Source organism: Carassius carassius, chromosome 20, assembly GCF_963082965.1.
Source record: "Carassius carassius chromosome 20, fCarCar2.1, whole genome shotgun sequence".
Lineage (NCBI taxonomy): Eukaryota > Metazoa > Chordata > Actinopteri > Cypriniformes > Cyprinidae > Carassius > Carassius carassius.
Genome location: NC_081774.1, coordinates 11,091,590 through 11,104,174, shown reverse-complemented (window position 1 = coordinate 11,104,174; position 12,585 = coordinate 11,091,590). Strand labels below are relative to the sequence as shown.

The following is a 12,585-nucleotide window of genomic DNA, read 5'->3' as shown; positions in this document are numbered from 1 at the left end:
GACACCTCAGGCTGGACCGGTGTGATGACATTCCCAAAACTCACACCTGTGAATCAGATGTAATCATATTAGCTCCATTGTCACTAAATACAAAAGCACAAGAAACAAAAATAAATAAAAAAATAAAATAAAAAATACAATTGAATAATGGAAAATCTGAAAATATCCAATAATTAAAGAATATAAATATAAAATCCTTACATGCAAGAGTACAGAACCAAAGTAAAGCGATGAGCACCATCTTGCAGTGGATTAGTTCATCTGCTTCACAGACTGTAAGAGAGCAAACCCTCACTGTGTAGTAGAGGATGTCTCCAGAGAGTACCTCCCCTAAAACCTGCACTCCCATTAAAACTCAGACATCCTTTTGAATCTTTTACAGCAAACTTCAACACCAAACTGTGACAATTCCTGCATTTGCATTAAAACATCTCAACCATCACTTAAAAACAGCAAAAACTGCAAGGATTCCTCCACAAGGTGTATAACATGTACTGCAACAGTCAACTGTGTATTTAAAGTGCATTTTACATGTTGTACTCTACTGATAAAACTCAGAAACACTGATATTTGTCTGGTGTATTTGTATAAATACACAGTAAAATATACTTTATTATTCTAAATCACCCATTTGTATTTGCACTAAACTGGCTAATGAAATGTTTGCATGCTTTATAGACTCATATAAAATATGCATAAATCTAAATAAGTTATAATTATTTCTAAAATAATTTATAAGTTATAATTAACACATTATAATCCTGATGCTCTGTTCTTGGGTTCTGTTGATCACCGTCAAGGTTTGCAGTGATGACTGGCTGACTGTACATTTTCCCTTACATAATAAAAGTAGGCAGAGTTTTGTACTGTATATATAGTACAGTATAGAGTATATATATATAGCTTAATAAATATTAAGTTTAAAATTGAGCAGAGGTGTCTTGATTAACGCTGGGTGTGATCTGGCATGTAGGTTATTTTCTGTATTTTATATGAACTAAACTATTTCTTTGTTGTCTAAATTTCTCAGTCGAATATTGCCCCTCTAGTCTTTGAACAAATCACACGTTGTTTTAGCCAGTCAAAGACTTTTGAGGTCTGTTGTGCCTTTCATGATTTTGAAAGAAAAGAAAAAAACACTTTTTTTATGAAGATTTTCTGACCCTAGATCTGTGATTTCTGATTCTGAATGTGTTTATGATGATAATTTAGCAACTAATTCATATTTTTCATTAGACCTACATTTTAGTAAAGTCAAATATTAAATCTGATTAATCTAAGAAGCCTTTTGTAAGAAAGTGTTGTGGATTTGTGTGTTGTTGTTTTGTTGTTGTTGTTTTATATCCATAAGAAGTTATGCAACATAAAATGAGAAAAAAGAAAAGAAAAGATATATTAGTGATCACTGAAACTATGTGATGCATATTATATTCACATGCCCTTACACAACCATTTCAATCTTCCAAATTCACAGCTGTTACCACATTCCCTGTTTGTGTTTAATAAAAACATGATGTGTTTTGATACTGATTGTATTAAATACTCTACAAAGCATTCATTTCATGTGAGTTTTTGTAAAGCTTCTCAGGCATTTTGTATCACTGGGCTGCTGATCGAAGAGAACGGACTACTACTCTCAGAGCACAGTAGGCTAATAGAGAGCTGAATCTGACAGAGTTACACTGTTAATAGTGAGTTCAGTGGATGTTTGGGATGTAGTTGATTGAAACCCATCTGGTATATTCTTATAACTGCTCCAAGATCGAGCACCTTTATACAGTATATATTTTGGTCTTCTGTTGGGATATTGTCTGTACCAGTAAAGATAAATTTGTATTGCTGTCTGTTTCATATGTGCAGCTCAGTGTCACAGACTTTCCTTCTTCTCTGATTATATAAGTATCTCCTTTACTTGGTCCAATTCTATCAGCAAATCCACCTGAAATGCAATGAATCATATTTTAAAATACCCTAATGTATAATTAAGTTTTTTTCCCCCAATAAAAATGATATTAGTTTAAATTAATTGATTCAAGAAATATAATTAATTGAGATAAAAGCACAATTACCTGAAACTGTGATGAGCATTACGAGTAAGATCTGCCTCTCCTCCATCTTTACTGTGTTCCACTTTAAAGAATTTGTTAATTTCAAACTATGCTGAATGTGGCTTTATAAAATGAATAGAAAATATGGGACTAGCTGATTGTTGACTGAATGCACTGAGACTGAGTGAAGTTCTGTTGTGAAACAATAATGTGGCTGTGGGTTAATGAAATATGAAACAAGTTCAAATGTGTTTTTTATAGACATCAGGTGCTTGTTTAGGGTGATTAAATATCTTGTGAAATTATGTTGCCCCCTTCTGTTGGAGCTAAGAACAGCATGTTCCCTTTCGAAAGCTACAATCGATGCTGCGCTGCTCAGCGCATTGGGCAACATCTTAATCGTGACCACCTGTGAATATTGTGTGTAACACATTGATAGAATTGAACCGGAGGCACAGTAGTATAGCCCCGGTCGATGACGTCAAATGAGCCAACGAAGCGGTAAGTGTTGTGTTCCTCCATGCTCCCGTCCCATGTCTGAGCTGGATACACACGATTACTGTTTTGTTTGTTTGGGGGAAGAGCACGCGGTTCTGGCTTTAGAGAACGACAAGTGCGAGCATTGTGAACTGTTCACAGTGAAGGTGCTTTGCTCTCATCTGAACTATTTCCAGAACGCACCTACATTATCGTGGGGCTCTTGTATGGATCTGCGTGACGAGCAAGAGACAGGTCCGTCCCTTTCGCTTGCTGTGTTATCTGATCCACGCATCCCTTCTCGTGATCTCGAAGCACGCTCCGGTGCTTCTTCGGTTCACAAGGGGGATGATATATCTCTTGGGTCTTCGGACCACGAGCAGACCGACTCTGAGCATTCCTCTCGCGAGAAAAGATCTGTCGAGGAGTTGCTCGAGGTGGTTACTCGCGCGGTGGACACGTTACAGCTTGACTGGCCACGCGAACAAGAGACTTATAATGGGTATGACTTAAAATGTCCCCTTCTGTCCCAGACACACGAGGTTCAACTGGTGTGATGACATTTCCAAAACTGACACCTGCAGATGAGATTATCAACATTTTACAACATTTTAACAATAAAACATTCAAATAAACAGAAAAAAGAAATGTAGGGTTTGAGAGATGAAATTAGATACTGACATGCAAGAGAACAAAACAAAGCCAAAACAAACAGCATCATTTTCAGGATGGTGTTTAAGTTGATCTACAGGACAAACTGTTACTGAAGTAACATTCATTTATTGTACAGCAGAGGTTGTCTGTAGCACCTCCCCTTAAAACTACAGCTCTGAATTCATGAAGAAGATCATCTCTCTCTGAACCACGGTGGATGTTTTTGTGGTGATCATTTACCAAATATTTCAAATTTGTAGACATTTTAGTAAAGACCAATATACAATACTTTTTTAATTAGTAGTTTTAGTTTGAACTTTTGTTTGTATTATTTTATCAGTTCATCCATTTAACAAAGTACACTGTTGTTATATTTAATAGCTTTTGCAGGTACAGTATATGTAGCAGTTTAGTTTAAAAATATCTGTGAGACATTGCATTTAGGCCTACAACCTTAAAGATGGTCTGAGTTTTATGATATATATTTTAATGGTTGATGTACTGTAACTAACAGAAGCCGACTGTTCAGTTAGTAGTTGCATTATTTAGGATATCTGTGGAAGATTTTCAGAGGGTTCCTTCAGAGTTACTTACTGTCTATGCAAGTAAAGTCAGCTTACTGTAGCAGTTATACACTGTCTATTTCTCTCTCTTTTTTGACCTTTGTGCTGGTGAGTCCAGCTGTGGTTTGTACATCCATATCAAGTCTTGATAAGCATATGAAAACTGTTTTTGTACAGTGTTGTTGTGTTTCCTGTCACTGTGGGCAGCAGAGCACAGTAGTACAGAGCTTTATTTATGGATTAGCTGGAGTTGTAACCCCTGAATCTTCCAGTATGAGGAACTGTGGTGGTTATCCTGCATATTGCCGATACCAGTAAAAACCACGAGCAGAACCGCTGTAGTTACAGGAGAGCGTCACACTGTCACCCTCAAGAGCAAATTCTCTGTCACTTTTTGGAGTGATGACTTCTGAGGCTCTGGAACCTGCAAATGAAAGTGGCTTTAAATGCAGTTTTAAAACACTTGCTAAATGCTTTTATTTTAACAATATTATACCTTCAGTTGATGACAGCAGTATAATAATATAAAGCAACATGTTCTCTCACTGCACTAGTAAGAACAAACCAATATTGTAATACCATTTTATTCATACATGTGAGTTTCTGTAACAAACAAGGTAATATGACAAAAATATCCTACATTTTATTCACATGTCATTATGTAACCCTTTTTACCTCCCAAATTCATAGCTGTCTTTGCAAAGAAATGTTGATAGCACTTCTCAATCATCATTGGTGAACAATGGAAAATGCTTGTGAATTATAATTTATGAGATTGTGTTGCCCCCTTCTGTTGGAACTCAAAACTATATGAAGTTATGTGCTTTCTTGAATGGGAAATATGTTTGAGTTACTTTACGTTTTCTTTCTTTTGATTTTTAATATAGATATATTAATATATTATATATACTTATGTATTTTCAGATATAATTCTATAGGTTCAACAGAAAACTACCTTAATTGATATATCAAAACATTAAAAAAAAATCTTCAGTAAATTACTGATTTTTAATTTTTCAAATAAATGTCTTAAGGAATTTGCTGAATGATTAACAATGAACCCACTGGATGATTAAGATAAGTCAGGTTTTTGTACAGTGTTCTTGTGTTTCCTGTCACTGTGGGCTCCAGAGCACAGTAATACAGAGCAGAGTCTGACACTTTAACAGAGGAGATCTCCAGATCCACATGGGTTTTCTTTTCATTCAGTTTTCCAGAGAATCGAGGATCTAGATCTACAATTGTAGATGTCTGTGAAACTTTCCCTGTCCCTTGAAGTATTATCAAAAGAAATTCGGGAGCTGAGTTTGGATATTGGCGATACCACTGCAGACTAACCGCTGAAGAGTAGTTACAGGACAGAGTTATATTGTCCCCCTCTGTCCCAGACACCTCAGGCTGGACCGGTGTGATGACATTCCCAAAACTCACACCTGTGAATCAGATGTAATCATATTAGCTCCATTGTCACTAAATACAAAAGCACAAGAAACAAAAATAAATAAAGAAATAAAATTAAAAATACAATTGAATAATGGAAAATCTGAAAATATCCAATAATTAAAGAATATAAATATAAAATCCTTACATGCAAGAGTACAGAACCAAAGTAAAGCGATGAGCACCATCTTGCAGTGGATTAGTTCATCTGCTTCACAGACTGTAAGAGAGCAAACCCTCACTGTGTAGCAGAGGGTGTCTCCAGAGAGAACCTCCCCTAAAACCTGCACTCCCATTAAAACTCAGACATCCTTTTGAATCTTTTACAGCAAACTTCAACACCAAACTGTGACAATTCCTGCATTTGCATTAAAACATCTCAACCATCACTTAAAAACAACTGCAAGGATTCTACCACAAGGTGTCAAACAAGTACTGCAACAGTCAACTGTGTATTTAAAATGCATTTTAAAGATGGTCTGAGTTTTATGATATATATTTTAATGGTTGATGTACTGTTACTAACAGAAGCCAACTGTTCAGTTAGTAGTTGCATTATTTAGGATATCTGTGGATATCCTGAAGGAACAGTAAGTTCCTTCAGAGTTACTTACTGTCTATGCAATTAAAGTCAGCTTACTTAACAATAAATCAATTTAATTAGCAGTTGTACACGGTCTCTTTCTCTCTCTTTTTTGAACTTTGTGCTGGTGAGTCCAGCTGTGGTTTGTACATTTATATCAAGTCTTGATAAACATATGAAAACTGTTTTTGTACAGTGTTGAGTGTTTCCTGTCACTGTGGGCCGTAGAGCACAGAAGTACAGAGCAGAGTCTGTCACTTTAACAGAGGAGATGCTCAGATCCACATGGAGTTCTTTTTTTCTGTGATTGATGGTTATTCCTGGAACGGGTGGATTAGCTTGAATAGTTGCCCCTGAATCTTCCAGTATGAGGAACTGTGATGGTGATCCTGCATATTGCCGATACCAGTGAACAGCACGAGCAGAACCGCTGTAGTTACAGGAGAGCGTCACACTGTCACCCTCAAGAGCAAATTCTCTGTGACTTTTTGGAGTTATGACTTCTGAGGCTCTGGAACCTGCAAATGAAAGTGGCTTTAAATGTAGTTTTTAAACACTTCTGACGGAATAAAACTACTTTTACAATAATATACCTTCAGTTGTTGACAGCAGTATAATAATATAGATCAACATGTTCTCTCACTGCACTGGTAAGAATAAACTAAAAACAGAGCAGCTGCTCCACACAGTGTTGAGTGATGTTCATCTTTACCAGCTTCATGCTGAAAAGTGTCTAAACTCCTCCTCCTGTCCTGAAATTAAATCTGAAGCACATAAGGAAAGATAAACTGAATATTCATGTCAATTTAAATTTATACTTATTTCTTTCAATTCTTAGTTTTTTGATAATAGTTTTTGTTCTTCATTTTGCAGCACATTGCCAATATTGTATTACCAATTTTTTCATACATGTGAGTTTCTGTAGTTTTAATGAGACTTCTTATACAACATAATATGAGAAAAAGAGACAAACAAGTTGACAGGAGAATAACATGTAATATATGCTAAATTATATTCACATGTTCTTATGTAAACCTTTTACCTCCCAAATTCACAGATTTTACCACATTCCCTGTTTGTGGTTTATAAAAACATGATGTGTTTTGTTACTGATTGATGAAAGATTCTTCAAAGCATTCATTTCATTTGAGTTTTTGTAAAGCTTCTTAGGCATTTTGTATCACTGGGCTACTACTCTCAGAGCACAGTAATAGAGAGCTGAATCTGACAGAGTTACACTGTTAATAGTGAGTTCAGTGGATGTTTGGGATGTAGCTGATTGAAACCCATCTAGTATATCATTATCACTGCTCCATGATCGAGCACCTTTATACAGAATATATTCTGGTCCTCTGTTTGGATATTGTCTGTACCAGTAAAGATAAATTTGTATTGCTGTCTGTTTCAAATGTGCAGCTCAGTGTCACAGACTTTCCTTCTTCTCTGATTATATTAGTATCTCCTTCACTTGGTCCAATTCTATCAGCAAATCCACCTGAAATGCAGTGAATCATATTTTAAATAACCCCGATGTATAATGAAGTTTTTTTTTCCACAACAAAAATGATATTAGTTTAAATTAATTGATTCAAGAAATATAATTAATTGAGATAAAAGCATATTTACCTGAAACTGTGATGAGCATTATGAGTAAAATCTGCCTCTCCTCCATCTTTACTGAGGTCCACTTTAAAGATCAGATTTGAATTGTTGTGCTTTATTGATTTACATAAATATAATTTATTTATTAGATTATCGTTATACAATTTAAATTTTTCTAATTATGCTGAATGTGGCTTTATAAAATGAATAAAAATATGGGACTAGCTGATGGTTGAAAGAGGACTGAGACTGAGTCAAGTTCTGTTGTGTTTGAATAATGTGGGTGTTGGTTAATGAAATATGAAACGCAGTTCTGTGCTTTCAAATATGTTTCTTTTAGACATCAGGTGCTTGTTTAGTGTGAATAAAACATCTTGTGAAAACATGTTGCCCCCTTCTGTTGGAGCTCAGAACAGCATGTTTTGTCCAGTTGCTTTACCCTTGGTAAAAAACAAAAAAATTGGTAAATGTTTTTGAATTAACTTTACTGACATTTACTTTTTATTTACAATCATTGTTTGGCTCACACATGTTATGTATATAACAACAAGTTTTATGTCCTCATAAAAGTAATAATCTGTCTTCCACTTTCAGCCATAGAATATTTTCACAGTATGACAGTTTCTTAAGGATCTACTAATATAAGAATTTTATAATACATTTATGTGATTAAAAGAAAAAAAAAAATATATATATATAATATATATAAATAAATTTTAAATAAACTTTCAGTTTTATTTAAAGAGCTTTTTGTACAGCATGCAGTGGATTTCCTTTCACTGTGGGCTCCAAAGCACAGTAGTAGAGAGCGGAGTCAGTGACAGCAGCAGAGGAGATATTCAGATCCACACTACTGTTGTCTTTTCTGTGATGGATTGAGACTCCAGCAACTGGAGGAACAGCTTCAGTAACTTTCCCATAATAATCCAGTAAGAGGAACTTTGGTGGTGAACCTTCGTATTGACGATACCAGTGAAGACCTCGAACAGAACCAGTGTAGCTACAAGAGAGTGTCACACTGTCACCCTCAACAGCAAACTGATAAGAACTGTATGGTGTTATGACCTCTGCCGCGCCAGAAACCTGGATTTAAAGTGTATTTATTAAAGTATATACTTAATAATGCTATGTTGTTATTAGCTTGGTTAACTTAAAGAAAAAAACAATTCTGAGAAGCCAGGTTTTTTTTTTAGTAAGAGAATCATTATTAATATAAAAAATAAATAATATTTTTATCCGAAAATGTTTTCATCCCCTTTTTAAGAATGTTACAGTATACCCTAATTTCAGTAATCCCCTAGCTGGAGCTGATGATAGTAATATAATTACACAGATAAACATTTTGGCACAATAATCAGGTGTGAACATCCGACACAGAAACATCAGATGATCTAAAGAGACTTGTGAACTGCTGACAGTCCTAATGTACAATATCTGTGCTAAACTCCTCCTCCTCATATTGATAACATTCAGCCCTCATCTCACACAATATACATTATGAAACATTATTTAATACAATCCCACATATTGAAAAAAACAAACACAAAATTAAATCGATACAGATAGCTAGATAAATGACAAGCTAAATCATATTTCAGTGACACATTTTTTGGGGGATAATCTTTAATATAAACATGATGTAGATTTTTAATGTTAGGCATAAATGAGGGTTCTGTAACTACAATAATCCAGATTTGCAGAAATCATGTTTATGTTGCTTACAAGTAAGTTTAAAATGAAGACTATTTAATACATTTTATTTTATAACGTTATATAAAATAAACATGAATATATATAATAAAATGTTTGTAGAAACATCCTGTATGGTTTACACTTTCCTGAAATACAGGTTTTTGTACAGTGTTGTTGTGTTTCCTGTCACTGTGGGCCTCAGAGCACAGAAGTACAGAGCAGAGTCTGACACTTTAACAGACGAGATGCTCAGATCCACATGGAGTTCTTTTTTTCTGTGATTGATGGTTATTCCTGGAACGGGTGGATTAGCTTGAATAGTTGCCCCTGAATCTTCCAGTATGAGGAACTGTGATGGTGATCCTGCATATTGGCGATACCAGTGAACACCACGAGCAGAACCGCTGTAGTTACAGGAGAGTGTCACACTGTCACCCTCAAGAGCAAATTCTCTGTCACTTTTTGGAGTGATGACTTCTGAGGCTCTGGAACCTGCAAATGAAAGTGGCGTTAAATGCAGTTTTCAACACTTCTGACGGAATAAAAATACTTTTACAATATTATACCTTCAGTTGTTGACAGCAGTATAATAATATAGATCAACATGTTCTCTCACTGCACTGGTAAGAATAAACTAAAAACAGAGCAGCTGCTCCACACAGTGTTGAGTGATGTTCATCTTTACCAAGCTGCATGCTGAATAGTGTCTGTGCTAAACTCCTCCTCCTGTCCTGTCTGTGTCCTAGATTACAATGCACCAAAGATTAAAATAGCATTCATAGCTGTTTGAAATAAATGCTTATTTATTTGCATTTTTATATCAATATTTTATTGCCATTTTGCTCAAATTATTTGAGCTCCTACACTGTAAAACCCGACAAGTTAACTTGACTCAAATCGTTTGAGTAAACTGATTGCCTTGACTGTAAAACGCGACAAGTAAACTTAACTCAAACGGTTTGAGTTAAGTTAACTTGTCGGGTTTTACAGTGTATAATCTTTAATGAGACTTCTTATACAACATAATATGAGGAAAGAGATAACCTAACAAACAAGCATTATAAAAAAAATATGCAATACATGCTAAATTTTGTTCACATTCCCTTACTGTATGTAACCCTTTTTACCCTTTTTACCCTTTTTACAAACTCACAGCTGTTACCACATTCCCTCTTTGTGGTTTACAAAAAAATTATGTGTTTTGATAATCATTGTTTAAAGACACTTCAAAGCATTAATTTCATGTGTGTTTTTGTAAAGCTTCTCTGGTATTTTGCATCATTGAAACCCATCTGGTATATTTTCATAGCTGCTCCATGATCGAGCTCCTTTATACAATATATATTCTGGTTCTCTGTTTGGATATTGTCTGTACCAGTAAAGCCAAATATCATTGCTGTTAGTTTCATATGTGCAGCTCAGTGTCACAGACTCTTCTTCTTCTCTGATTATATTAGTATCTCCTTCACTTGGATAAATTATATTAGCACATGAACCTGAAATGAAATACATAATATTAAATATATCTCTATCTAATACAGAATAATTGTAAGTTGAGAGTAACTGTAATTCTGGAAAAAAAATACAGTATTTACCTGAAACTGTGAGAAGTATCACGAGTAGCATTTGTTTGTCCTCCATTTCTTCCAAGTTAGCTTTAAATCTTTAAAATAATAATAAAATATTTTTTTTATTTATGTTTATTTATTATTATACTGCTTTATTGGAGAGTTGTAACTAATATGCTGAATGTGGCTTCATAAAATGAATACAAATGTGAGAGTAGCGAATGGGTGACTGAATACACTGGTACTATTGTATATTAATAATGTGGGTGTGGTCAGTGAAACATTAACATGGCCTGGGCACTTCTGTATATCACTAGTTATTTCCCCTTTTCTACTAACGGATCAATCTATATATCTAATGAATTTGCTATATCATAATTACATAGAGCAAGTAAAAAATATATACTTTCATCAGGGTATTACTTTAATAATCATTACTCAACACTCCATTCAGTGTTTAAAATTAAATGTTGATAGCACTTCTAAATCATCCAGGGTGAGCATCAGGAAAAACACTTATGAAACATGAAATGAGATTATGTTGCAACCCTTCTGTTGGAGCTCAGAAGAGCATGTTCATTTTGAAATATTATTGTAAATATGTTTGAGCCACTTTTACATTGTTATCTTTCAAACAAATGTATGCACACATTCCCTGGATGATTAACAATGAACCCACTGGATGATTAACATAAGTCAGGTTTTTGTACAGTGTTCTTGTGTTTCCTGTCACTGTGGGCTCCAGAGCACAGTAGTACAGAGCAGAGTCTGACACTTTAACAGAGGAGATCTCCAGATCCACATGGGTTTTCTTTTCATTCACTTTCCCAGAGAATCGAGGATCTAGATCTACAATTGTAGATGTCTGTGATACTTTCCCTGACCTATGTAGTATTGTCAAAAGGAATTCGGGAGCTGAGTTTGGATATTGGCGATACCACTGCAGACTAACTGCTGAAGAGTAGTTACAGGACAGAGTTATTTTGTCCCCCTCTGTCCCAGACACCTCAGGCTGGACCGGTGTGATGACATTCCCAAAGCTGACACCTTTAAATAAGATTCCATAATAACTTCATGAAATGTCATGAAATACAAAAGCACAAGAAACAAACAAATAGAAAAAAAAATAAAAATAAAAAATACAATTGAATAATGGGAAAATATCCAGTAATTAAAGAATATAAATATAAAATTCTTACATGCAAATGTGCAGAACAAAAGTGAAAAGCTGAGCACCATCTTGCAGTGGATTAGTTCATCTGCTTCACAGACTGTAATAAGAGAGCAAACCCTCACTGTGTAGCACAGGATGTCTCCAGAGAGCACCTCCCCTAATAGCTGCGCTCCTATTAAAACACTGTCATGTTTTTGAATAGATATAGAATGTTTTAGAGCAAACTTCAACACTAAACTGTGACAATTCCTGAACTGGAATTTACATACTACTGACTACACACTAGATTAAAAAAATAAAATGTGAAATAAAATCGTTAATCTCTCTAAAGAAAAAAAACAACAACAACTCAAAACTGTATATTTTTAAATGTAAGCACATTACGAAAATTCATTAGGAGCCCACCTTTTTGAAATCACTTATAAAGACTATTATAAAAATGTGTATACAGTGGGTAAAATAAGTATTGTATTTCCTTTTTACCAGATTAAATGACACGGGAAAAGTATTGAACTACTGAAATTTATTTAATACTTTATTCAAAAACCTCATGTATAATGAGTATCCAGTGGCATGCATTGCTCAGGTGTGATTTTTCATATCTTGAAGGTTCTATGGAACTCTTCTATAAACTCTGATTTTTAATTCTTATTTTCTATTATTTAAGTCAGATGATTGGCTGGGCCATACGAGTAGCTTCTTTCTCTTTTCTTTTCATCTGCTGCACTGGATTTTCAGGATTGTTTAATTACTTTTTAAGCTCATATGTGCTTGTATGATTTGA

General features: G+C 34.7%; 3 gene segments (V, D, J or C); all 3 read right to left on the bottom strand.

The window, feature by feature from the left end:
* Positions 1-4,771: 4,771 nt before the first annotated feature.
* LOC132096993 (T cell receptor alpha variable 36/delta variable 7-like) lies at positions 4,772-5,538 on the bottom strand. The segment is given in 2 exon segments: positions 4,772-5,175; positions 5,331-5,538. Coding segments are annotated over 2 exon segments (552 nt in total).
* A 3,623-nt stretch (positions 5,539-9,161) lies between these two features.
* On the bottom strand, positions 9,162-9,713 carry LOC132096326 (T cell receptor alpha variable 3-like). The segment is given in 2 exon segments: positions 9,162-9,551; positions 9,626-9,713. Coding segments are annotated over 2 exon segments (396 nt in total).
* A 1,430-nt stretch (positions 9,714-11,143) lies between these two features.
* On the bottom strand, positions 11,144-11,949 carry LOC132096325 (T cell receptor alpha variable 8-6-like). The segment is given in 2 exon segments: positions 11,144-11,674; positions 11,827-11,949. Coding segments are annotated over 2 exon segments (498 nt in total).
* Between the last annotated feature and the right edge of the window lie 636 nt (positions 11,950-12,585).